The sequence below is a fragment of the Pygocentrus nattereri genome, chromosome 24 (assembly GCF_015220715.1).
Source record: "Pygocentrus nattereri isolate fPygNat1 chromosome 24, fPygNat1.pri, whole genome shotgun sequence".
Taxonomy (NCBI): domain Eukaryota; kingdom Metazoa; phylum Chordata; class Actinopteri; order Characiformes; family Serrasalmidae; genus Pygocentrus; species Pygocentrus nattereri.
The window spans coordinates 30,377,366-30,403,297 of NC_051234.1; the positions used below are offsets into that span (position 1 = coordinate 30,377,366).

General features: G+C 43.5%; 1 protein-coding gene and 1 long non-coding RNA gene across 2 annotated transcripts in view; one reads left to right on the forward strand and one right to left on the reverse strand.

Annotated features, from left to right (window-relative positions):
* Window positions 1-231: 231 nt before the first annotated feature.
* The window catches only part of bcl2a (BCL2 apoptosis regulator a), a 52,809-nt gene continuing 27,108 nt past the window's right edge, over window positions 232-25,932 (reverse strand). Inside the window, exon 2 of the mRNA XM_017710424.2 lies at window positions 232-4,342. Coding sequence (XP_017565913.1) covers window positions 4,208-4,342 — 135 coding nt within the window. The 3' untranslated portion in view covers window positions 232-4,207. The remainder of the gene's footprint in view (window positions 4,343-25,932) is intronic.
* Window positions 9,563-16,409, forward strand: LOC119262369. The gene is made up of 3 exons (XR_005129571.1): window positions 9,563-9,673; window positions 16,121-16,234; window positions 16,341-16,409. It is a non-coding gene; the product is annotated as an uncharacterized LOC119262369 (long non-coding RNA).

Here is a 25,932-nt window from a genome sequence, read left to right on the forward strand (position 1 = left end):
GGCTGGAACAAAACAACATTAATACTGATCTGGCAAAAACTGACTGAGCTAAACTTGATATTGCAGCAGTTTTCTGGTTCAGTCCAAACTTCAAAAGGTGAGGCATACAGCCGACTGAGCAGTGAGTGGGCGGAGCTCGTAACTCTGACGTAGCAACAAGCTGCTCGTTAAGGAGCTATAATTAGGAGGAAGGAACATTAAAACATATTAATCACCGCATTCACAAGCCAATTTATTTCTTCCTTTATTTAATTGTTGTATAAAAGCAACAGGACACTCAAGGTTGCCTTCGGCTTGTGCCTGCAGCCAAATCACAGTCGTGTTATTTTGCGATAACACACTCCCTCTTGTATTCTATTGCTTAAGTAACAACAGCAGGTTTGTGTAAGGTATTTTTGTTGGGTTGCAAATGTTAGGATGTCAGGTCATTTCACAGCATGCAGCAACATTCATATTTTGGATACTTAACAACTTCCTAATTCATAGGATCCAGTCATATTTGGAGGACGTTTGTTTTGAACATTTTTGTTAAAGTGTGTGTTCTTGGCGATTTGCCTAAATGCCAGTCATTTTTCCCATAGAGACAAACCGCACAGACCCAGAGTTCCTAATATGGGCGTAAAGCCAACTACATAACAACATGACAAATTCAAAGGTCTGTTTACAATGTTATCTTCTTTAAGATGCTTTTGGGGAACCGATTCAGGTAAAACTTTTCTTTTTTTTTCATTCTTTTTCATTAAGAAAAGTCATTCGGCACTTCACGAATAACTCGGCCTGAAGCATTTATACAATCTCACAGAGGCCGTCTGCAAGGCGTTACTCCTTACGCACGTCTGATGAGAGAAAACTTGTGAAACTTTGTGGTGGGGATTTCAGTACAGTTCCCCACCGGTGGCAGTATTTGCTGAAATATAAGCAGCGTCGTAAGGTGCCTCAAAGTCGAGGATGTTACATTGCTGAGAGCTACAAATCTCATTAGCAGCCATTAAATACGTGATGTTACAGTGCGAGTCTTCACAGCTCTCCTCCATAAGATACTCGAATATATGTGATACCTTTGCAGAATAACATCTACACTGTTGCAATGTGACCATGCATAGTGACAATATTGTACCTTTTAAACATGAAAGAGCTCTGCGAGTGCATTGGTTAACTCATTAACGACTTGCTGACACGTGCTGAGTCAGAAAACCTCACCCAGACCTTTAAATATCGAAACGATTATGAAGTTAAACTACTGATAATCTGAAGAGGAGGGTTACAACACCTAGATGACAAATGAAATGACAGTACAACATATCCATAACAATAAACACATCTTCTTTCTGTAGGCCGTGATTGTCATAAGATTCCTGACTCCACTTGGTGGTCTACAGGACCCTCACACAAACCAAGGCTAACTCCAGGTCCTGCAAACTGATAGCACAGTATGACAGACGGATGTATCGATGTCTGCCTGCGAATCGGAAATGAGCCGTCCCCACGGAGAGCTCTGGGGGAGGTTATCCAATAGCGGATCGACTGGGCTCTCTCTGGGGCGGAAGCAGCAGCAGAAGCACACAGATTGGGTTTCCAAGGTTCAGGCTCAGCCCGTCTTCTCCTACAGGGCCTACTGAGATCTTTTAACCCCATAAACTGCAAGGGGTCCATATGTTCATTTTCATAACTACATGACTTACATATTCAGAGTCTTTAATAAACAAATACTAAAGCCTTTAATGGGAATTACACCAATTGGTCAAGGGTTGAGATGTAAACAAAGTGGTTTGATATGAAATGCTCCATTCTATAGAAACTTTACGGACTGCTTTACAGTGGTGGTGATAGGAAAATGTATACAACATAAATACAGCAAAATAAATGTTATTATCTAAAATGATTGCTGGACCTATATGCATCTTCTGAGCTTTTGTATGTAAAGCTGATGAGGGTAAAACAGTAGTAAATCTGAAAAAAAAAAAAAAAAAAATTCTGGAGACTATTTTACTTTATAGCACCCTGCATGAACCCCTTCACCACATATCTAAAAATATATGCTTTAGGCCAAAACCTTCTCTCCAAACTGTGTCTCAGGCATCATGCAGCATATTTGTAACCATTTCATGTAATAACTTTTGGTGATGGTGCATTTAGGGGCATTAAACTCTTCAGACGTCTGGTTCCTATCACCACCACTGAGTCAGTTCTCTAGAACTGAGCATTTCACATCAATCTACTCTGAGTGTTTACATATTAACCATTTATTCATGTGGAAGTTTTGAAAAACCCAATTGAATTTGCCTTTAAAGGAATGACCCAGCCAAAAATACAGGGCCTAGCTAAAAGCAGCAGCGGCAGCCAGCTCTTGACTATACTTTTGACCCTTTTTTTTTTTTACACAAAAGCATGTTAAACACTACCGGAAACCACATCGGTAAGGCTATTTGTGATTAATTCACATTCTGAAATAGTGGCTGATGATTTAGGCATAGCAGGGGTGTCCAATCCTGTTTCTGGAGAGCACCCTGCAAAGTTTAGCTCCACCCCTAATCTAACATACCTGATCCAGTTAATGAAGTTAATGAAGCATCTGAACATTAGAACCATGTGTGTTAGGCCAGACACCTCCAGGGTGGTAGATCTCCAGGACCTATAAGCTTTCTTCTTAGGTTCATTAGTTGCAGTCAGTGCAAAACTAAAGCTAACTTCAGATACCAAACCTTTTTTGGCTGAGCCATATCTTTAAATGCTGGGGAGGGCAGAGCGGGTAAAGAAGCCCACCTGCAAGATGCTTCTCATGCTCTACTGTGAGTTCCAACTGTGTGGAGCTCCTGCTGGGCTGGATGCCTATCATGCCAGGCTGAATGGACCTCTGTTCCCAGCTGTGCCCCCACCTGCCCCTCTCTTCCTCCCCAGCCGACACCTGGCTGAACACAGCTGCCCAATGCCCTGCTTTATCTCTAGCCAAAGGAACAGGCCGGGAGATAACCAGCACCCGGAGCATATGCTAGCTAAGCTCACTCTCTCTCAACACGCTCTACTTACAGCGGCAGACATGGACACACAACACACACACACACACACACACACACACACACACACACTACCTGTCCACCTACGTTACCTGGACAGTGCTTTTCTGGTGCTACTCTTTGAATAAACTGTTACATGAAAGCTGGAGTTACCCATCAATTTCTCTTTCATTTTTTTCTATCTAAAAGTAAAAGTGAGTGACGCCTATAAAGAACAATGAGATGAGATGAGAAACGTTAATCCTCTGCGGAATCCCAGTTAACAGACACAGTTTATACATTCAGGTGCGGTATGCCTCGGCCATCTTTCAAGCCCATGAAAGCGAATAGCGGAGCTGCGCTTCTTGATGGTCGTCCAGCAAGGACACGCTTGGTGCCTGACAAACGCAGAGACTCGTCAGCCAATCAAACAGACAAGCACTTTTAATGAGGAATGCACAGCATCTGCTAGGCTGACGGGAGCTCTCAAGAGGTGCTTGGAGAGACACCAACTGAAGGAAGGAGAACGAAACAAAGGGAAGAAGAAAAAAAACCAAAACAAAACAAAAACACCCCAGAAAGGTCCTGTGCAGGAGGGGTCTGCCACGAGAAGGGAGCATGCTCAAAAGGCCATCATGCACAAAAAAGGAAAAGAAAAAAGGAAACAGAAAAAAGTCACTCGAGCTTTCTCCACACATGCAGACAGTGGAAGCGCTACACATTCTCCGCCATCTCCTTTCTTTTTCTATTTTTGCCTCCTTTCCATGTTCCTGGACGTTAAATATGTATATCTCTCATCTCATGCTACAAATGTATGTATGTACGCAATCATAAGCAGAATCTTCACGAAACCTGTGGATGTATTTAAAATGCATTGTGCAGGTTTCGTGGAAGTTCAGACACAAATGACAATTCATCAGTTCATGTATGTGTGTGTATTTAGATCTATACATGGCAGTGATGCAGCCAGAGTACAAGTGTAGGAGTTTGTCCATGTATTCTTCTCTTAATCCTTGTTTCTTCTCCCGCTCCAGTCACAAGCATGTGGACAAAGGACAGCTCCGCTCCATGGAGTAGACAGTAGAGCCTTGGTCCTGGGCAGGGCAGTGCGATGCTGAGAGAACAAGTGCTTTGATAAGCCAGAAGAGAGAGAGACAGAGAGAGAGAGTGAGAGGAAGAGGTGGGGATGATCCCATGCTAAGGAGTAAGGGTCATCACTTCTGGGTAAAGAGAGCTCCAATGGTTACCCCTGCTGCCCCCAGGGCTGCCAGACCAAACACTGTCTTTAGATAGGGCCAGGGGTGGAAAATAGACCTTCTCTGCTGACTGTAGATCTCCACAAAGGCATCCTGGAGGAGAGAGACAGAGAAAGAAAAATAGAGAGCTTTTAGTATCATTAGAGTTTATCAACCCTTTAATTCCCAGGTTTATTATATCCTAAAGCTTCAGTAACTTCAGTAGCAAAGTTAAGTTAAAGTTACATTGATTTACAGGCGTAATTTACAGGGGTGGGAGATTTGGCAAAAAATCTAATATCACAGTACTTCATGACATTTTCATGATAGAGTATTTATCTTTGAGGTTTGATAAGATGGAACAGACAAAAATGTAACCACATTTAGTACCATATGTAAAAACACATGGGTGCAATGGTTTTTACAACTACTGTGCTGCATTAAAGCCACTTAAACAGGCATAATTATGCTCTGTTTTTGAGGAAACATGCAGTTGGTCAGTGTTCTTTAAGACAAGCCAGCTGTGAGCTTATGTAATTTTATGAAGTATTAGTTGTCTGAGGTGACTCAGGTAAGGGCTCTTGTGCTGTATTTGAACGCTGCAGCTAAACCAGATGTATTTTATTTGATTCATGCTATTTAATTAGGACCTTTTCGTTTACAAATGTAAAATGCCAGTTTGGTTCATTAAAGACATCATTAAAGAGTGAGTGCGTTTACATGTGATTCATCAGATAACTGCAGAAAATCAGATTTTCTAAGTAATCCGATCAATGTGTTTATATGCAGTATAATTGAGTAATCAGATAATGGTAAAACTCCAGGTCTACATGAGTCTGTTTTACAAGCAGCCAATAAACTCACAGAAGAAGAAGTGATTTAAACGTAGTGTAAAACTCAAACTTCATGCTGCCACTTAAAAAAAAAAACAAAACAAAAAAAAACTTTGCGCCGCTTTAGCTGAAAATATGAACTTACATCATCTAGAAAATGAAGAATATTTAAATCCTTCACTTCATCAAGCATGTGTTTGGTTTCAGTGATGCTCCACACGTGCTTTGCTGTCATTTTGTGGTGACACTGCTCGCTTATTTCCAGTCCCGCAGCCTGTTTTCACACAAGCGCAGACTGAGTAATCACATGCACTGAGAAATCTGATTACTGAGCTGAAATCCAGGCTTTCTTAATTAGATTCCTGGACCTTACTCTGATCTAAGAAATCGGAGCGTCCTGTTTACACGACCGTTTGAAAAATCAGATAAGTGCATAAATCCGAAACTTCTGAGCGTGTTTCATGCGTCCACTTAGCTCAGACAGCTTGAGTTTCAGGGGAAAAAAAAAAAAAAATCAGCCATCAGCCAGTTTGCCTATAAAGAGAGTGGAACTGGAATCGGTCATTAAAATTCATGATCGGCGCATGATCCCTAAGGATAATGATAAAAACTGTCATACTGCCCACTTCAGCATGAAGAATGGAAGCCCGGACCCACTGAACATTATATGAACATTGTGACTAGCAACCAGTGACTGAATTACGCATAATGTGCGATTAAAAAGTAGATTTAAATTTAAAAGCCCATTGAAATGACGTTCCTAAAATAAATCCTAATGAATGACTAGTAGGTGTGTAAAAACACTCTCAGCTCATGACTGGCAGTGGGATGTATAGTTAAGTCGGAAGTGTGTCGTATGACATTGAACATGCTGGTGTGGGTTAAGCTGGGAGTGTATCGTATGACACTGAACGTGCTGGTGTGGGTTTAGTTGGAAGTGTATTATGACGTTGAACTGCTGTTGTGGTTGGTTTCCACCTTGCATGTTCAAACAATGGAACTGCATTAGATGGCCTTATTAATAGAATGCATGGGACTTTCTTAGTCTGCCTGTTCTTGCATGTAAAAATGCCACATATAGAAACACACAAAGCCACGTACAGCAAACTGAAAGCCAAGTATAAAAACAGAAGAATGTACATAACACTCCACTGAACATAATACTCCACCCTATTCTCCATCTCGCTGTAAACGGAAGATGTGTACTACGGCTAATGGCGGTGTGATTCTCTCTACCAGGGGTTTAGGGACCCACTGGTCCCTCCTTGCCCCTCCCTTTCGTCACAGCTTCATAGAGCAGACACTCCACATCTGTGCATCCCAATCCCTATAGGCCAGCATCCAACCCGCAGAGACACAAAATGAGAGAGACGAAGGGCGGAAGAAAACAGATTGTAGGGGAGAGAAAAAAGAAAGAGAGCGAGAAGGGACAGGTGAGAAAGAAAACAGACATCCAGAGTCCCCAACGCTGCCCGCTTACATTCTCATAAAAGAGTCAGTGGCCATTCTAATTATGCTGTTGTCCCCCCCACAAGGATATAATGGTCAGTTATTATATGCTTGTTATTATTACTGTTCTTCATATCCATGACTGAGAACCTGTGCTATACCGTTCTTTAAATAACATTAAACAGCAAAAGATCCAAAAAGGGAGAAGAGACATCCCTCCTACCCACACCACGTCTGCTGCTTCCCTGTCCTGCTGCGTTTCGGACGGTGGGCTTGAAAACCGCGAGGCCAAACCCGGCAAAGCGCGGCCAAAACCCACAGCATGTTTCCCTACAGCCTGATGCCACTCCGCACCCAAAATATCACCACTTATCTGCATGTTTGGCATGAGGAAACGCTCGAGTTCATCATCCAATCCTGCTCATTGGACCGTTTATAAGGAAATAATGAGGTTCTTTCCCCCAGAGAGGTGATGGGGAATTAATAGTGAATACATGAAGAGCGGGAGAGCCCCTATTAAACATTGTTCCAGGAAAAAATTTAATATTATGTCTGGCCCCAGACAAAACACCACTGATGCAATGACATGTTACAGCTGATTTGCTGTTTTAGAGGAGCCATCTTCAGACTGGAAAGCATGAGGTACTGGAACCCCCCCCACCCAGGTGGAGCTTTCTCTGTATGAGTGAGGGTGGACAGTATATGATCAGGTTTAGTCCAATGAGACATTCTTCTTGGTATGATATGCAATAGCTTCACGTCTAAGCAATACTGAAAATTTGTGGGAAAGTGTTTCATCAAGGAAATACTGATGAGGAAGTAGTCGAAAGGTGTGTACTGCTGAAATAAGTATGTGTGCATTGGTGTAAGTGCACGTGATGGTGTTATGTGACGATTATGAACTGCTTCGCCATTCATATGCGTGTTTTAGGGCTGTCCCAGCTGCTCGGTTAAAGGGGAATTCTGTCATTTTTACATTTTCATTTCTGCAAATTTCAACTATTAAGTCATTCAGAGTGTTTAAGATGTTAAACATACCATTCTAGAGTATAACACTGAGTCAGAATTGTTCACAGTGGTGGTGATAGGAACCAGACGTCCAAAGTGTCTCTAAAAGCTACCATTACAGGAAAGGGCAACAAATACGCCGACGCCTGAGCCGTTGATTTATGGTGGTTTTGAGATAAGGTTTTGGCCTAAAACATATTCTTTTAATCAATTAAGAGTGGAGAGCTATATGTAGTGCACTGTAAGGCACAAAATTACTCTGAATGACTTTGTTTATATCTAAAAGGTTGAATTATGAAGATTTTTAAAAATGTATTATGTAGAATTTTTTTTTAAACCGGTCGAATTTCCCTTTATTTCACTGAGTTTTACTTAATAAGCCATTGATTCAAATTGAACTTCTTCATGAATCTGCTATGCACACACTTTTATATGCATTTTTCCCACACAGTGTTTTATAGTCTTAATGAAATGTTTTTTACAGCCTTATTACGCCTCTGTAATATATATCTTTTTAAACCAAATTTCCATGGTGTTTTATTAGTCCATTTATACGTGTTTGACCTTTGTCTGACCCCTTAAAATCCCAGGCTTATTATATACTAAGGCTTATTATTCAGTAACTACAGGGTTTTCAATGCAAACTGGTTGAGCTTTTCTTTGGTTATAGAAGTGTGTCATAAAGCTTTCACACTACTAGTGCACTGTTAGAAATAAAAGATCTGTGCAGGTACATTTTTCTTTGATCTAGGTACAAATAAGGTAAATGTACCCAAAAAGATGTGATGTCCTAAGATGTCCTAACTAGTGGATGGAACTGGATGCAACTAAATTGGGGAGAAGATTGGAAAATTGGAAAAAATCCCCTTCCCCTGTCAAAATAGGTCTTTAAATAGCTCTTAGTTTGGGTGTACGATTCTAGCAGTTCTAGTGTGGAGGTTCATTAAACTTTAAAGAACTTTTTGACATTCATCCATCTCATTTACAAAAATGGCTGTTTAAAGAACCATTGACCAAAAGGTTCTTCAATGAGGCTGAGGATTTTTTCAGGCTTCAAATACTCGCTGATATTTCCAAATGTGTACATGACTACTTATTATTAGTTCTCAAAATTATGGTATAATGGCTCATACTGCTTTCGTTATAGTTTTGATATCTGGTGTGGACCAGAGGAGGAAGTGTTCCCGTTTGAGTCTTTCTCCAGCAGCACTGCTGTGTCTGATCCACTCGAACCAGCACAACACACCACCACCACGTCAGTGTCACTGCGGTGCTGAGAATGATCCACCACCCAAATAGTACCTGCTCTGTGAGGGTCCATGGGGTCCTGACCACTGAAGAACAGGGTATCAGAGTATCAGAGAAACAGATGGACTACAGTCTGTAACTGTAGAACTACAGAGAGCAGCTATACAGTAAGTGGAGCTGATAAAGTGGACAGTGAGGGTAGAAATAGGGTCATAATGTTATGTCTGATCGGTGTAAACTAACAGTGAATGTTCTATGTTAAAATATTTGCAGATAAAATGCATTTGAGCCTACAATTGTAGCTTAAAAAAGACGAAGCTTTCGATTACTAATAAAAAAACAACAACAAATGAGCACTCGAATTATTCTGGCCAGCCCTATTCTTAAGGGAACCAAAACTGGATCTTATGCAGCATTAAAAAATCCTTTTTGCACCTTTATTTTTAAGAGATTGTGTGAGAGAGAGACAGAGAGAGAACGAAGACGTCGACATGTGTGCGCGAGCGTGTATGCATCTCCTCTTACTGCTGATCTCTAGAGGCCAGCATGGCGTACAGCAGGCTGCTTAATAAGTAAAGCAGTGGTTTTATGGCAGCTGGCACTATGGCAAGCCTCTGGCTGGCCTGAAGAGGAGCCACCCTATGCCCCACTGTTTGGATTGGATTAATCCACGTCTCACAGGCAACAGAACAGCAAAGGAGGCAGAATAAGAGAGCGCCGAGCAGCAAGAAACAGACCAGAGACTGAGGGAGAGCGAGAGACGTAGAGAGGAGGGAGGGGGAGGGAGAGAGATATGGGAGAACGAAAGACATAGAGGAGTACAGAGGAATAAGAAAGAGGAGGGAGAGAGAGTGTGAAGGGAGATCAAACCGGGCTTGAGTGGACAAGACGGGCAAGCGGCACCGGGGTGAGTGTAGGTGTGCGGACGCAAGAGTTTCACGTCTTTTCTTTAACAGCTTCTCCAAATGTGCTGATGCAATATTAAGCATTTGGCGCCTGGTGAAAGACAGAGAGCTCAGCTTCTGTTCGAGCTTGGCAGCCAGCACAGTGCGTCTATGTGCCTAGAATAGGCCTCACGTATAAAGGAGGCATTTCACAAGGCTGGTCAAAACAGAAGCTCTAAGATGAAGTGTTTTTGCCTCTAAGCGTCAGAAATTAATTTTGTGTTTTGATATCAGGAAATTCCACCAATTTTTAAAAATTCCTGCACTCAATCATTAAGATATACATCTTCACACGGTCCAATAAACCTGTTAAGCCAGACTTAGACACTCAGGCTGTAATTAACAAACAGCCAATTACATGAATCATGAGGAGTCGTCGAGAAGGTTTTCTTCAGAAAAGGAAAATAAATCTACGTAAATATGAATATAGTAAAGCATTAGTAACAGTAAAAAAGCAGCATATTCTTCACTGCCACTGTGTTAGAGCTTACTGGAGTAATACTTGCTTTATATTCTTAATATCTATGTAACAAGATTTGATTCTTCCCAGGACTGACGGCAGAAATATCACAAAGAACCAAAAGGTCAAAAGGTGATCGGTCCAAAAGCTGTTTATGATCTGAAATCCTAAAGGGCCTTACTATGCTTTTCCGTTTTTCCCTTTCCTTTAGTAAGTTGTAGCTTTTTGTGCATGTAAACAGTCTGCAAAGTCACAAATCTCACAGTACACAGTAAAGGGAGAAACTCTTTCCCACAGAAACCTCTTTTCTCAGCTGCCTAAAACACCTTCTTTGAATTACAGCCCTGCTCCTTTGTTACAAGATGATGTCATCTTGTAACACAATCCTTACTGCCTGCCTACAGGCAAGCTTGGCACACCCTCACAGCAGCTACTGGTGGAGGAGGAGTGTGTTCAGTGTCGTAGTCGTGTAAAGAAGCTGACTGGACTGTCAGGATTGGCTCTGGATCAAACTGATACGGCAGAATCGACTCCACTGCTCAGAAGAGAAGAGGTTGTCTACAGACTGCAGGACAGGGGCGGAACAAGAAGGGGCGGAACCGTTCTGGCGGTTGACCAATCAGAAGAGAGTGGGAGAGCTGAGCAATCAGAGCCCACTGGGCTCATCTGGAGGCAGGGCTTAAAGACACAGGCGCTCTAACAGACCATTTCAGGCAGAGGGTGAACAGAGATGAACAGTATGAGAAGAATGTCTTTTTGGAACACTGAATCATGTAAATCTATTCAAGTAGACACCAAAAATAAAACCATGCCCCCTTTAAGCATGCATTATATGTCATAGTGACTGAACCAAGCTTAAAGTTGGTTAGGGTCTGACTCCAGGGATTGTGATGTCTGATTTTATTTACTATTCAAAAAAATAGTGAAGCAACAAGTCTGAATTTTTTATATATGCAATGTTTATTATGGTAAAATAGAGGTAAATCGGAAAAAAATGACTTTCTTTAGGGGCTATTTTGCTTTTCATCACTTTGCACATCTCCATCAAGAACAGCCTTTTCTCAAACCTATTGTAAAACAGCGTCTCAGGCATCAGGCAACATATTCATAACCATTTTGTATATCATTCGATGAGGTCGCTTTTAGAGGCGCTGAATGCTTCAGATGTCCTGTTTTTATCATGACTACTGTGAATAGTTCTGACTCTGTAACTGTGCATTTCGCATCAAACCACTCTGAACGACTTTGTTTATCTCAGTGTTTGAATTCTGCAGAAATTCCCCTTTATTCCCCTTCAAACACATCAATGAAGAAAGGTGCAAGATGCAGTGCCTTCCTCAGTCACTTTGAGCATATACACCTTTTATTAACTCTCTGTTTTGAAAAGCCACAAAGGACAGCACAGCGTGTTTTGCCAAAATCACAACTTAGGCAACAGTTAAATATCAAACAAGTTAAACGCCGTCACTGCTCCCGTCGACAGCGTGAAGTCGGCTTAGACGTCTGTGCCAAGACGGCATCAGCTGTGTGAATCATCAACACTGCTGACGGTTATCGTTGTCACACCCCAATCATCTAATGACTCTTAAATTTCAGCCCAGATGGACTGAGATCGCGGTTTATTCCACAGAGCCAGCAGAGCATATTTAACGATGACACAGGAGCCAGGTCCGCTGTCTGTTTACACCACTAACAATGGCCACCAGCCTTGTTACCCGAAGAAAAAAAAAAAAAAAACACAGAGCAATCTCCCAAGACACTTCCGTTACCGTTTCTATTTTTAACCTCTCTCTTATCTCCTCTGTCTATCTCTCTGGGCTGGCCGCCTCTTTTTCCTGCAGGTTATCATTGCTCCATTTACTCCGCACACCTGGCTCCAAGCAACAAGGTAAGCGGGAGAGAAGAGGGGGCTGAGGTGGGGGGGTCAGCAGGTCCAACTAGAAAGGGACTCTGAGAGCAGAAAGGAATGAGGACACTAACGAGAGTCACAGCAGACTGTGCCTCTGGAGATGTCATCCGGTGGCAGCCTGGAGGAGCCCCGTGCTGCTAGCTACGTGATGAGGGCCCTGACACCCAGTAAATGAGGGCCCGTGGCAGGCCCCACAGCAGGAGAGGTGACAGGACAAGGCTTGCGAGGTGCTCCGTATCCACATCCCTGTTTGCTCATGCCATTTTTTTTTTCTCCCAGTTCGGTAAACATCCTCATTAGAGCTGTTACCGCCCAGTGTTTGAACAGACTGCCTCTGTTTGCCCAAGGCCTCTGCTAATGGCCTCCAAAACGCAGCCCCTTCTCTGGCCCCTGCTCTCAGCTGCAGTGTAAGGTGGGGCAGGCGGCAGGGCAGATGCACGGCGCTCTCAGCCACGCTTCGAATGCATACCGCTCATCAGGCCGGGCCGCCCTCGTCACTCCTGAGATCCAAGCATTATTAAATGAACTGTGTGAAAGCGCGGCTCAAGGCATCGGCCGCTTTTGGTGTTTGTTACGTTGCTGTAAATTGCTCGGCGTAAGAAAGAGCTACTGGACCTGAATGATGGAGAAATGGGTCATTTAGCAGCACGAGCAAGCCTTGCTGGGCAGAGTTCAAAATCACGTCTTGCGAGACTACGTTCAAACACTGACGTACAGGAAAAAAGGCATTCATCACCTCAGCTGAACTCTCAGTAAACAAGCCATGGACGTAGAAGTCCCCAGAAGTCTGAGTGACCGGTAAAATAGGGGACTTCAACAGATAAGTACCTGAGTTCTTCCTGCCTCTGCATCTCTATTTCTGTCCTTCCTGCATCAGGGTTACTGCCTCAGCACTTGCACCTGCTGTGGAGAGGGTCTTAAAGGCCTCAGCTCGCCTCTCACAGCAGCACAAAGACTGGAGAACGCAGCCTGCCTTCCGTGCCACAGGCTTGAGATTGAAGCAGACATAAGCACAGAGAGCTTGATTCATCCGTTAGGTCGACGACGGCCAGGCTGACTTTGTGAATGGCCTCTTGCCTTGGAGGCGGTCAAGGCTGCATCCTTATAAGGAAAGCGGCAGCTGCATGACAGGGTTTAGTGTCAACGCGACTGTGTCATCACATCCTCAGATTTCCTGGGCGGCCTTAGCTGGGCTCGCGGCCAAGCGATGACCTCACGCCCTCTCTTGGCCAACCAAACCATACAACTTCTTCAATCTGTCCTTTTCAAGACAGGAGTGTGCACTCAAAAGTATTCTTTAGCACCACTAACTAAAGGACATCTGCAACTTGACTAGTGTGATTGGAGTGTCTCATCTCAAGAATTTTCATCGCATGCCCCTTCACTCAGAAACACCGAGCCAGCTTCCTTCCTCAATCGTTTACTTTGAGGAGCGCGTTGGTGTCACACGCCCAGGCGCTTCCATGAAGGAGAATAAAAGGAAGAAGTGAGCTCAGTGACAGACGTACGGGGGGTATTAGTTATAAATGTATGACATGCAGCCGTATTAGCCACTAATACACAACTGCGTGCGTTTACGCTGCATTTACAACAGTCATAAAACTAAAACAGGTGATCAAACATGCAGCATTCACTGGGATCATTCACTGAGGTGCAGCGTTCGTTTTAGCCCTGGTCTTTGTTCCGGCAGATACACTCATTTAAGGGTTAGCTGGGGGGACAGCTGGACATGAAAGTAATTGTATTTCCACGGCCGAAACACCACGTGTAATTGGCCGTTGAGGATAGCTCTTGCCAGAACGCTGGATGAAATGGCCAAAGTGAAGCCCACTCATTGGGCAAGGGTGCGCCCTCCCACCCTGTTCTCGTTCCAAATTTATGTACAGGGCATCTGTTGATCACTTGGTCAACAAATGTAATTGGTGAGGGAACTCAGTAGTGGAACTGAGCCAGTTACATAGATTGGGCACATTTGCACATTTTCAAACAGACATTTCAGTGTTTTCTGATAGAAATAGGTCAGTTTTATTTAATACTTGATTAATCTGATTGGCGCATTCATTAATCCAAATAAATGATCTGTTTTTCTAACAAAAACCTACATGAGAAGTTCATTTACACTTTAGAGTGAAGGTTCCAAATAAACGCAGATCCAACAACTCATCAAACAAAATGCGGCCTTAATAACACTGAACAAATGTAGCCTAGCGCTTACAGACTGTCTTCCCCTGTGAAACATGAACACAGGCTTAAATGACTTTGAAGCTGTGATTACATCAAAGTTAAATAAAAAAAAAAGCCAGTTCAATAAAGCCCAGCCTAATAGCCTAATAAAAATAATATGCTACAATAACTGTAGCCTGTAGGCTTATTATTATTTTATTATATTATTATTTTAACAAGAAACGATTTATAGCTGCGAATATTGATTAAGAGGTTCTTTGGCTTGTAGGTCAAGGTTAGGCGCAGCCTGTCAGCCAATATTCTGGGGCTCTAACTATCGAATCTGTTCATTTTCAAACATTCTTCTGAATGCTGTCTTGATTATTCGGCTCACTAGCCAGCACATTGGTGTTTATTCTTGGAAATCGGAAGAGAATTTATACAGCAGTGGGTGATTAAAATCGCCATTATCGCCTCAAATTACATCTCTAATACAGACTATAAGGAAGAGTCTCAACTACGGCTGTTTGACTGACATGATCGAATGGCTATCAATAAACCGCTGTTTTAGGTCTAATCCCATTTCACCCCTCAACACCTTTCACTACCTCACCTCATTTCACTGCCACTGAGCCCTTAGTGCCCCGTTTTGTGACATCACACCAAAGGGGTTGGGTGTCCTTATTTTAGTTGAGATAGAGGGGTGGGGTGAAGTGTTTGGGCTACATGGCCATCCAAACAGTTTTTCAGACTCCAGAGTGTTACGAGGAAAAACAAGGTGGCTGCATTTAATGTCATTTCAACGTATTATGGTCCTTTTCTTCATAACCAGCATAAAAATCGCCAACAGTAAGCTGATGTCACGGCAGTTCGCTGGATACATTTCTTGTTCCATCTTAAATAGTCCAGCAGTTCTGATGCCTGAAGTGCCAGAATGTAACTGCTGCTCCGTTTAAGGTGGAACGGGATAATTTGAACGTGAAGCAGGCGAACAGCTGACCGCTGCATATCACCAAAGAATTAGGGACGGGCGACAATAAATAATTATTACACAGAGGAGTTAAACTTATTATTGCAGTGAGGAGCTGAACTTTCCCCTCGTCTGCTGGCACTGCAGACGGGCAGGGTCACCTACACAGCAGCGCTAGTAGCTGTTAATGAAGTGATGCTCTTTTATCTGAGGGTCCCGTTTCAGAGGGAAGATCTCGACTCGGTTCCAAGGGGAAAGGTGACACTCAAAAACAAGGGATAGGGGTCAAAATAAGAAACAGGATTGGGCCTTTGTGTGACATGCAGACAGAATACCTCACTCTCTTTAGATGCCTTGTTACTACACAGTCCTGGTGAGTTCCTAGTAATTAGCTTGATAAACGAAACTTTGTTTCCCTTGGATGCGTAAAACCGCTGCAGTGAAGTGTGTTCTTTCATAACAATGGTTACACGAAAGGTGTTTTGTTTGAATATTTTAAATTATCAAATTTGTTGCAGCCCTATATTATCAATCACTCCTTTTTTCAATGCATGCTCAGACGGTGGTGCAGAAAAAAACCCTCATATTTACTTATTTGACACAGTTATGCTGTCAAATCAGCAGATCTAAATCACAATATTAACATATACTCTAGACAAATACTACTATTTTTACAAGTAGCTCCACCCTCTTTCTATTTAGAAGCAAGAACATGAGTCTTTGTTCATCTTTGCAATGTAATACCAAAGCAATCGTTACATTTTTCATGTGGATTCTCACATTTTTGACATTAAGCTCCTGTATATGTCAAAAATTCTAATAAGACAATATTAAAACCGATTAGTATATTTATCTGTCTTTAAGTTAAAGAATGCTATGGAACTAACCCATCAGGCACGTTATTTTAGATCTATCTCGCATGGAAAATGTGACCTTTCCTTCAACAAACGTCCCCGACTAGATACACAAATCCTTCATGGCCCGGCTCACCGCAGGAATAGACTCGCTGTCTGCGACAGATGGTGGGTACATCCACGCCTCCACATACTCATTACAAATGAGGCTATGGTTATGTATGATACCGTCACCATGGCCCTGCTCTTTAAACAGAATCTCATTTCTCACCAGACTCAACGAAAACAACGGCTCGGGGCTGTCTCGCAGCCAGGAGCGTAACAGGATCAAGGAGACGTGGGACAGAAGAACCAACAAGCTTAGCTGTAAGACGAGTGACACCTAAACCCATTAAACCCAGCGCTGAGGTTGAACAGTCTCTTCGCACTCACGCACGGTCTCTGGCAGGGCAAATCCACCGCCAGTCCCTGCAGTGGATCCATGGCAGGTTTGACCTGGCTCTGCTCCCTGACTGGTGCTGCCTTTCAGTTCGCCCCTTCGATCTTCTCATCTCAGTGGGTGGCTGCCCTCACAGAGATCCACAGGTCAACTCCATAAAAGAAACACAGGAAGATGGGGACGCTGTACCATGACCCTTTAATCTAACGCATCCTAAAAAGGTAATTGCCCCGTGTTCAAATCCCAGCGCAGCATAATACAGCACAGACAAAAGGCAGAGTCCTCAGCCGCTGGGCTTCCTTCATTTAACGGCATTATTCATGTATCTCTCCCGCTCTCGGTTCCCTCGCAGCCACTGTTCACACTCTTTCATGCTCAGACCCTCAAGCACGTCTTAGCATTCAATTACCAAATCATATCTGGTTAAATCCACCACGACTCGAAGGAGAGAACACTGATGTCTAATTGTAGATCTGGAGGCAACGTGAAAATGGGTAATGGGCACAATGATGAGTGACGCTAATAGTATTCCTATCTTTCTTCTTCTTCTCACGTTAACAGTCTTCCTTTCTTTCTTCTTTCTTCTTCTTCTCAAGTGCTAAACTTCAGTCAGTAATACATGTATAGACTGTTTTTTGAAACTAATAGCTATTCGGTGGCAAGTAATGAGCTACATACACTGCACACATACACAGACCGTTTCTTCACAAGAAACTGGTGTGATTACTTCTTCAGGCACCGCCTTTGTTAGTGAGTAAGCTTTGGGCTTGTGTGTAATCTCAGGAGTAATACACTGTACTGTGCAAAAGTCAGAGACCACCCTTCATTAATTTCATTTTAAACAAGTTATTATATATAAGTAAGTTATAGTTATAACTTATATATATATATATAAATCCACTTGCATAACGAAGTGCATTTAAAGCTTTCTAAAGCTTCCATCTCTGAGAGAGAGGAGAAACTCAGGCGGCTTCAGATCTGAAAACATCCACAGGTGTTTCTGTCCATCCTTCCACTGGGAGAACACCACTCAGCGCTGTGGGTCTGAAAGGACGTGTAGCTGATCAAGAAGAACCTCAGTGAGAAAAGGAGACGGACACATCAAACAAAGAAGCTGAACGATGGACTGACCACCCCAGAGACCAGAGTCCAGACCTCAGCACCACCGAATGGGTTTGATTACTTCAGAAAATCATCAACCAGCTTCTAAGACTGAGAAGCTTGGAGGCGTGTCTGCAGATTCTTTAAAAACTGAAGGAGTCCTAAAAATAAACCGAAGCTTCTGAACACACTGAAAAATGACTAACTTGTACTTAATGGCCATTTCGTCCGGAAAGTTAATAAATAAAGGGTGAGGAAGGTCAAACTGGAAGGTGAAACAGAGAAGGCATGACAATTTCTGGAAGCTTTAGAATGAAAATTTATATAATTTTTAGCTTATTCTGATTCAGTGGAATCATTTATTTAAAGCCTGTAAGTAATACATTTTATTAAGTTTTAAATGGAAACAAAAGGGTTCAATTCTTTTAACATCCAGCAGAAAACTCAGCGCTATGGGTCTGAGACGATGTGTAGCTGTCAAGAACCCTCACCGAAAAAAGAGAAAAGTTTGAGATCATTTGAAATGCAATAAGTGCAAAATACAACCAACTTCTAAGACTGAACTTTGGAGGTGTGGCTGCAAAATTTCTCCGAAAAACTGAAAACAAGCCTGCTGAAAAGAATGGAAGCTGTAACGAAGAAAAAGTGTGGACACACCAAATACTAAAAATAATTCTAATTATTTTAAGTCGTTGAGGCTTCTGTATATATATATATATATATATATATATATATATATATATATATATATATATATATATATACACACACACACACACACACACACACAAAGGATGTCAAATCAAGTGAAGTGGTTTTACCTGACAGCAACAAGTCATACCTGACAATGTACCTGCAACCCCACATACTTTGGTAGATGTCTAAAATCCTCGTTCATTTTCTGTTGAACATGTGAACTTGTACATGATGACCATTTTGAAGACTTTTGCACAGCCCTGTGTTAGTTTGTGTCTAATGTGCAAGATTCGGCTACTAGGCGACTACTAGGAAGCTGTTGTTCAGTGTTTCTATGCTGCTACGAAGGAAATCTGAAACGATGGGGCTAAACTCCACAGTGCCATTCTATAGTCTGAAGTACTGTATTTTTATGTTGAATGCTCTAATTAACCAGAAAAGCAAACATAAGACATATTTTCAGGATGCATTTATATTTGCTGTAAAAATGTATTGAATCGAGGCACCACCACATCACATGAAACTTCAGTATACTTTCCGTGAATTGTCCCTTACAAAAACATGAGAAATATATGCGACTTATCTGTGCGAGGTTACACTCCTAGCCTTTACTGATTTTCTTTTTACCGGAGTACACAATCCATGATGGGATTATAACAAAAAATAAGACTCCACAACCCCAGAGAACTCTCAAATTGGGACGATTTTCCTTTTTTCTCATTTTTTATTCTAAGTTCCTCACATCACAGAAATTTTCCCCATGGCATGAAACACTTCCTACTGCAACAAAATACGAACCCTTGCGCCACTACAACATGCCATCCGTTACAAACTGCTTAACTGGGACAAAACGCTTCCTGTCGAGACCCAATATCACTTTGGCACCAGGGGGACGGTGGGTTTTCTGCAGCACAGCAGACCCTTTGGCTTCCACATCAAAGCGAGGCCCATAGTCCGCAAAGACACACCCGAGAGTGGAGACGTTGCTGGCGGTGCAATCCACATTTGCAGCACGATTACATCTGTGTGATGAGGGCCCTTGAGGATAGCACCACCTAAGGGGGCTACAAGGGCCCCTGCAGTCACGGCTGGGCCACCCTGAGTGATCCGTACCTCCTTTTCTTTTTTTATTCCTAATGACTCCATCTTAAAATCTTAAACAGCCATAACACGTTCCATTAGTTGATCAAGTCTCTGTAGCACTAAGATTTGGTAACACACAGCACAGCATGCTTTGTTTATCCCCTGCTTAACTGCATATCTTGACATAACCACGCAAACCAATGTGCCTGCCAGGGAATATCTGGCAACTAATAAATGTTAAAGTAAAAACTGTCTCAGTCTGCGTTCCTTCATTCTGCACTTTTCTATCATTTTTGAAACAAAAAGCTTTATGCCCTCTAGGCACACTCTAGGCATCTACTCTAAACACATTGAAGTTTGGTGATAATTGCCCTCAAAGTTTCTCCATTCGCTTTATCTCAACTACAGTAAACGCACTAATTTGAACAACTTCTCATCAAGGCAAATTGAAACGTAACATCATTACCGGAAAAAAGGCACCTTGCTATAAGGCAATTTCTCAAATTTTCAAAACAATTTCTGCACGCATACAACAGTTATAAACAATGCGGTTCTCAGCTCTCACTGTGAACCAAGAGTTTGTGATGTTCCCATAGTGCATTTATATCTGTGGCCTGCTAATTCATCCCTTCTGACGCTTCAAAACACCACTTAAACAGAAAGAAGAAAGAGAAGAGACATTTTGACTGAGGAGAGGTCTGAGGCACATTCCTCTAGATGAGCTGCAGTGTGCTGTGGGTCCACATGTTGTTTAGAGGCATTTGGCACTTGTCTGGGGAAACACCATCATTATGAATTAGAGCAGGGTTCAGCGGAGGCCTTTGGGCCAGACAGACATCCTATTAGGGGAAGTTTTAACATGGTTTAAAAACCAAAAACGTCTGATCCAACAAGAGCCCTTCCACCACTATGACGTCTCTACGTCAAATGCATCCTTTGGTTTAAACACTGTGTTCGTAGCTGGTGCAGAACGTCGCTTTCATTAGACCCGAGGAGGGACCTGTCAGTTATGACCTGATCTATTACCACCAGTGGCACCAAAGAGGGGTTTTTGTCTTTGGTCCTGCTCACATATGCGTACGTCAACACACAAAAAGCTGGTCTTGTAGCTAGTTCAATTCACCCATTGTAGAATGCGATCATATCCCCAAGCTTGGAGGCTGGCCTTTCAAACGGCAAAAGGCTTGTGACTGAGATAAGTGTAAGCTCAACTGCCATGCCACAGGGTGGGTGGCTCATTATAAAAAGCAGTTCGTTGATAAGCAAGGACTATTTTTTTTCTCACTCATCTTTCTGTTGCAACATGCTTCAAACACTCCAAAAACCGTTGAGCCGTCTCTGAATGCTTGCCAGAAAAAAAAGGCGGTCGCGTTTGGGTGATGGGAGGGGGGGGTAGGAAGCTAACCTAAGCAGTGACAGGTGCCCTTGAACATGGTAAGTGCCCTCCCTCCCCAAGAACTCTTCAACCACTTCCTCTCTCCGTTCTTTCTCAGGCTGAAAGGACTATGGGAGATTTCCTTTGCTCATGAGACTGAGCTACTGTCTTTGTCCAAAGGACCATGAGACAACATACATGTGTCTGCGCAACCCTCAGAGCTCCAAATGAAATAGATGCACTGGATCACTTCACAACTAAGCGCATTCATGGCAATGTACTTACACCCTTCATTAAAAGGTACCAAGATGTGGAAAATAATAGCAGATAGCATGACAGCAGGACAGAAAGGTGTTGCGCAGCTACAAGAAGTTCGGGGTTGCGCCAACAGCTTTACAGAGTGTGATGAGTTAGGGGAGACACCCCAACTCACTGCTGTTACTGAAGGGGATTTCCAGGCGCAGCCTCAATAAACCGGAGAGGTTGGGAGTAGATCTGGTGAAACAGCCAGATAAAAGTTGATTGTATAAACAAATCAAATGGAAAAAGCAATAGTGAACCTTGACGGGGAAACAATAAGCATGGAGGAGGGAGCACAGCCAAGATGAGCCATCAGAATCAGACAGGGAAATAAAACGGAGAGAGAGAGAGAGAGAGAGAGAGAGAGAAAGAGAGAGAAGAGTGGGAGGGAGTTCCTTCGTAAGCATATTAAAATCCAGACTGACCCAGGCCTGAACTGAGGAAATTCCCTCGACGAGCGTTTCCCCTCTCACAGCCCTATAAGAGTAATCAGCATCTCATGCAAATTACCTTAATGCAGGCGGATTAACCAAATGGATGGGATTACTGAGCTAATCAAACCGTTATTAGCTATTGTGGAAGGAATCATAGCTCCTCACGGTGCACTGACTACTGCATCCATGCTGCTTTATCATCACAGCCCAAATCCAAGAGGAAGGCCAGGCTGGCATTTTAAGGAAAAGTCTGAGACCAGAGCAGAGCTGGAGAAAAACGATAGAGGAATGAGGCTCTCGTCTTGACGTGCACCACTGCTGAGACATCAAACTGAGCTAAAATCAATTTGAAGGCTGCATTATGGTCGCAGCTAATACACAAGATTTCTAAAGACATCCTTCTGCACATGACCTGCTGATGACCCAAAGGCACTGAACCTTCTGAAGACATCTCAGAGATCAACTTAGGCCTGTTATCTTCAAAAAGCCACCTGAAGTACATCAGTGTGACCAGCCGAGCGTGACAGACCTCGAGCGAGGCTGGGGGCCCACATAAGCAAGTGTCAGCAAATGAGCAGCTCGATTCGTATTCCAGCAACTCGTACTTTTGAGAAGTGCATGTGTATGTAAGCGTGTTTGGGGTGTGGGTGTTTGAGTGGAGATTCTGAGTCATGCCGTGGATCAGCGGATCATTTGCATAAGGTGAAATCCCTGTGCAGACGGCCATGAGCGTTCAGCGAGGCGAGAGCAGAGGGCGCTAGCAGACAGCTCCCTTAAGCGGTGCGCCGCACTCCTGCAGCAAAAAAGCGCTCATGCGGCCCGCTCGCTGCCAGGCTCGCTCGTCTGGGCCAAGGTGTTAAATGCCGACAGGCGACGAGCCATTCCCCGGCGTCTGCTCGTCTTAATGACGCTAGCCGTCACTCTGCCTCATCTGTCGGAGGCAGTAGACGGAGGCGAAGAAACTGGCAGATGCATAAATCATTTTTTTTCCTCCAGCTGCCCTGGCTTTCAAATTTCGCTCCTAAAATGAATCAATGAAGAATCTCCCCTCCTTGCTACTCATCTTAACGCTTTGCCTGCCTTTATGTCTCTCTGCCTCACTTTCTCTGAATTTATTCTGTGCAGCGTCTTTCAGTCTCGCTCCATCTGGCTCCTTTTGCACACCGCTCCACATGTCAGCCACACACTCGGCTTTGAGGACTCCTCGGTGTCACTTTTGCAGGAGACGGCGATGCAGAGGGGAGGGCTGGGTACTGAAGAGGGGAGCCAGGCTTGACACAATGGAGCAGCAGGTGACTGAAGTTTGAGCTACGGATCCATGGGCCTCTCTTTACATTGCCGCCGTTCCCATCACTTCTCAGGTTCCACCACCACCCGTCGTCCGCAAAACCAGCAACCCAATCCCTTCCCTCGGGCCTGCAGCTCAGCACAGAACAGAACTAAACAAAACAGAAATATTTTCAGATGCTCTCACAATGCTGCGGCACAATGGGTTTTGAAATGACTGTGGCTCAGTGTCACTGTCGTGGCAGGAGGGGAATTCTGGAGCTCCAAGTGCAGATGACATGGTTTTATTCCCAGAAGTAGCAAGGGCTTCACCGGGTGCCATAAAATGCTCAAAAGAGCATTTGTCAGCTTTCTTATCAGAGCAGTTCTGGCAATCTTTTCGATGAAAATCCCGAGGTTTTAAAAAGGGGCAAATGAGGATTATATTAAAGATTTGCCCACAGTCAAGGCAACTGTCCACATAGAGCATGCAGTACTTGCACAGTCTGTGCGTCTGTCTTTCTATAGTTTAAGACAGTCATCAAAGCCATCATTCTCTCTCTCTCTCTCTCTCTCTCTCTATATATATATATATATATATATATATATAGATACCCATTGACACTCTTTTTAACTGAGACCTTTTATAAACAAGACTGTTTCAATTATTTATTATGCAGCAATGTACGCAGATGCTTTTCTCAACCTCAACAGAATCCTGTTTTCACCTAGGCACAATGTTTAACCCCCAAATATTAAATGGCAAACTACAGAGAACAGCTAATTTAGTATAATATTTTACAAAATTAACATGTTGGTGCTACAGCTGAATTTTAAAACAGGGCTAAATTACTGGAACGACAAAAGCTTTCAATTATCTGGCTTCTTTGAAGTTTCACTGTTTCAACCTTCTCTAATTACTAAATGTAGTGAACTGATTTTTCACCAGGATAAATTTGAAGTTTTCCTGCATGCATTTTCTTTTTACCCAACCACACAGTCTGAGAGTCCATTCATGAAACTCAAACTGATGCGTATCAGCGCAGGTTATGCATAATTTAAGAGCTCAATGGCTGCTGTAAATACATACTCTCTTATTACTACTACCAATGCATAAAATATTCATCTGGCAAGGGATTAAGATGGTGTTACATACAATACATCAAATGCGTTGAGAGTAACCCCTGAAGGCCAGTCTTCCGGTAAACAGAACGCCCACTTCCTGAATTTCAGCTGCTTCTGGACGTGACTAGGCACCTAAACATCTACCCAAGGGGGGGACACCTCCCATCTGACACGAACAGACAGGTGAGAGGCAGAAACATGAGAACAACGTTTGGGCCAGCAGCTTGTGGCCACTGAAGAGTGCCAGGTCAGAGGCTGCCTCATTTTCCATGAGTACCTCCAACCAGGCAGCACACTGGGAAAGGCTCTCCTGTATAAATAGCCCTGTGGACAACCATGGCTGGAGCAGGTGGAGCTAATAAGACTCTTTTATCTGTCCGGGAGGCTGAAAGCAGCCAAAAGGGCTTAAGGTGATGAAGCCTGTGGAAGACAGCCTGGATCACTGACTCATCAGCTGCTACCCAGCACAGGAAGTCTCCTTCACCTCTATCAGTCCCCAGTGCTATTTACGAGCCAGCACTAAAACCCACAAGCCCCCATCCGCCTGGCCGGATCGTCCCTCGTTCAAGGTAGAGGCCCAATTACATTAGAGTGCCATTAGCAGACTTCCGCGCTGCTGTGCACATATATTGGGATCAGGTGGCTGTCGGGGTCCCTCGGAGCCACTATGCAGGATGCTGAGTGCCTTGGAACAGCTTCATCTCAGACTTAACATAACCAACTCCCTTACATCAATTATCAAAGACATTATGTGTAGATACTGAATGATTTTTTTAAATTTATATCTAGTGATTTAAAACTCTTAAAAATATGATAATGTTATAATGGCCAAGTTTTGTAACTTTATCTTCTCTGCCAAGGTCAGAGTCTCTTTCATTAACAGCACTGTGACGCGAATGATATAAAACTGATGGTTGCTATGCTGTTTTCCAAGAACTGATGATTCATTGATAATCATGACGTCCTTCTGTGAATCGGCCAGAAAAGCAGAGCATACAAGGCCGACCGAGAGTTACTGGAACAGCAAGCCATGTAGCAGGAACACACACACACACACACAGATCACCACGCTGAGACAGCTTCCAATGAAACACACATATGCACCCACACACACAGACATAAAAACGTACCCACACAGACAAGCGGCGCAGAGCCAGCTCACAGTGAACAGGCACATGCTCACCGAAACGATGGAGGATGGACAAAAACAGCAGCAGCTGGCCAAAGCTGGCCACACATTTTGCTGCAGAAGTCACTGTTGGTGCTGTTTTTCGGAAGAAAATGGTACGGCGGCATGTTGTTTTCAAACTCAGCTGTTTCCCAATCCATGTCATTTGGTTTTACAGTTCACAACTGCAGAGTGTTGCTCAGTAGTGTGAATTAGTCATGTCCTAAGAGGCAGCGAGTGCTCCTCTTGTGTTTATCAGTACTCATGTGACGATGACAGCTAACGGCTGATTGACTGATACATGATGTTCTGCGGGCTGTTTCTTCTGATGTTGCGCTGGTTCGTCTCAGGTGGGCACATCTGTCTGCATAGCAACGAGATGTAACAAAGGCACATGATTCACGTGAGCAAAAAAAAAAAAAAAAAATACTTGTGAACAAAGGCACACGATTAAAAAAAAAAGCTTGTGAAGCAACAGCGACTGCACAACTGCAGTGTATTTACAGCATGAAATGCATAAACGGAGGTGGCATGGCTGTGCTCCTGGCCTCGCAGGGAGATGAGGGATACCTCAGGAATGGCTTTAGCAGCGGTTGGAGCATTTCTGCGTAGGGATATGCGGCATGCAGGAATGTGCGGCGGTGGCTGTAGAAGGAGAGGCGGGGGCGATTTTGGCCGAGGTGGAGCTGGGAATGGGATTGGCCCTGGGACAGATCTCAAACGCCGTGGGAACAGAGGGGGATACAGCCGCAGTGCCACGACAGGCACGATGCGCCCTGTCAAACACATTCCTCCCCCACTGCCAGATCACAGCACCCACGAGTGTACCACAGCAGCCGTCGTTTTGGGCTAATGGCATTAGTCCCATTCCTACACTGC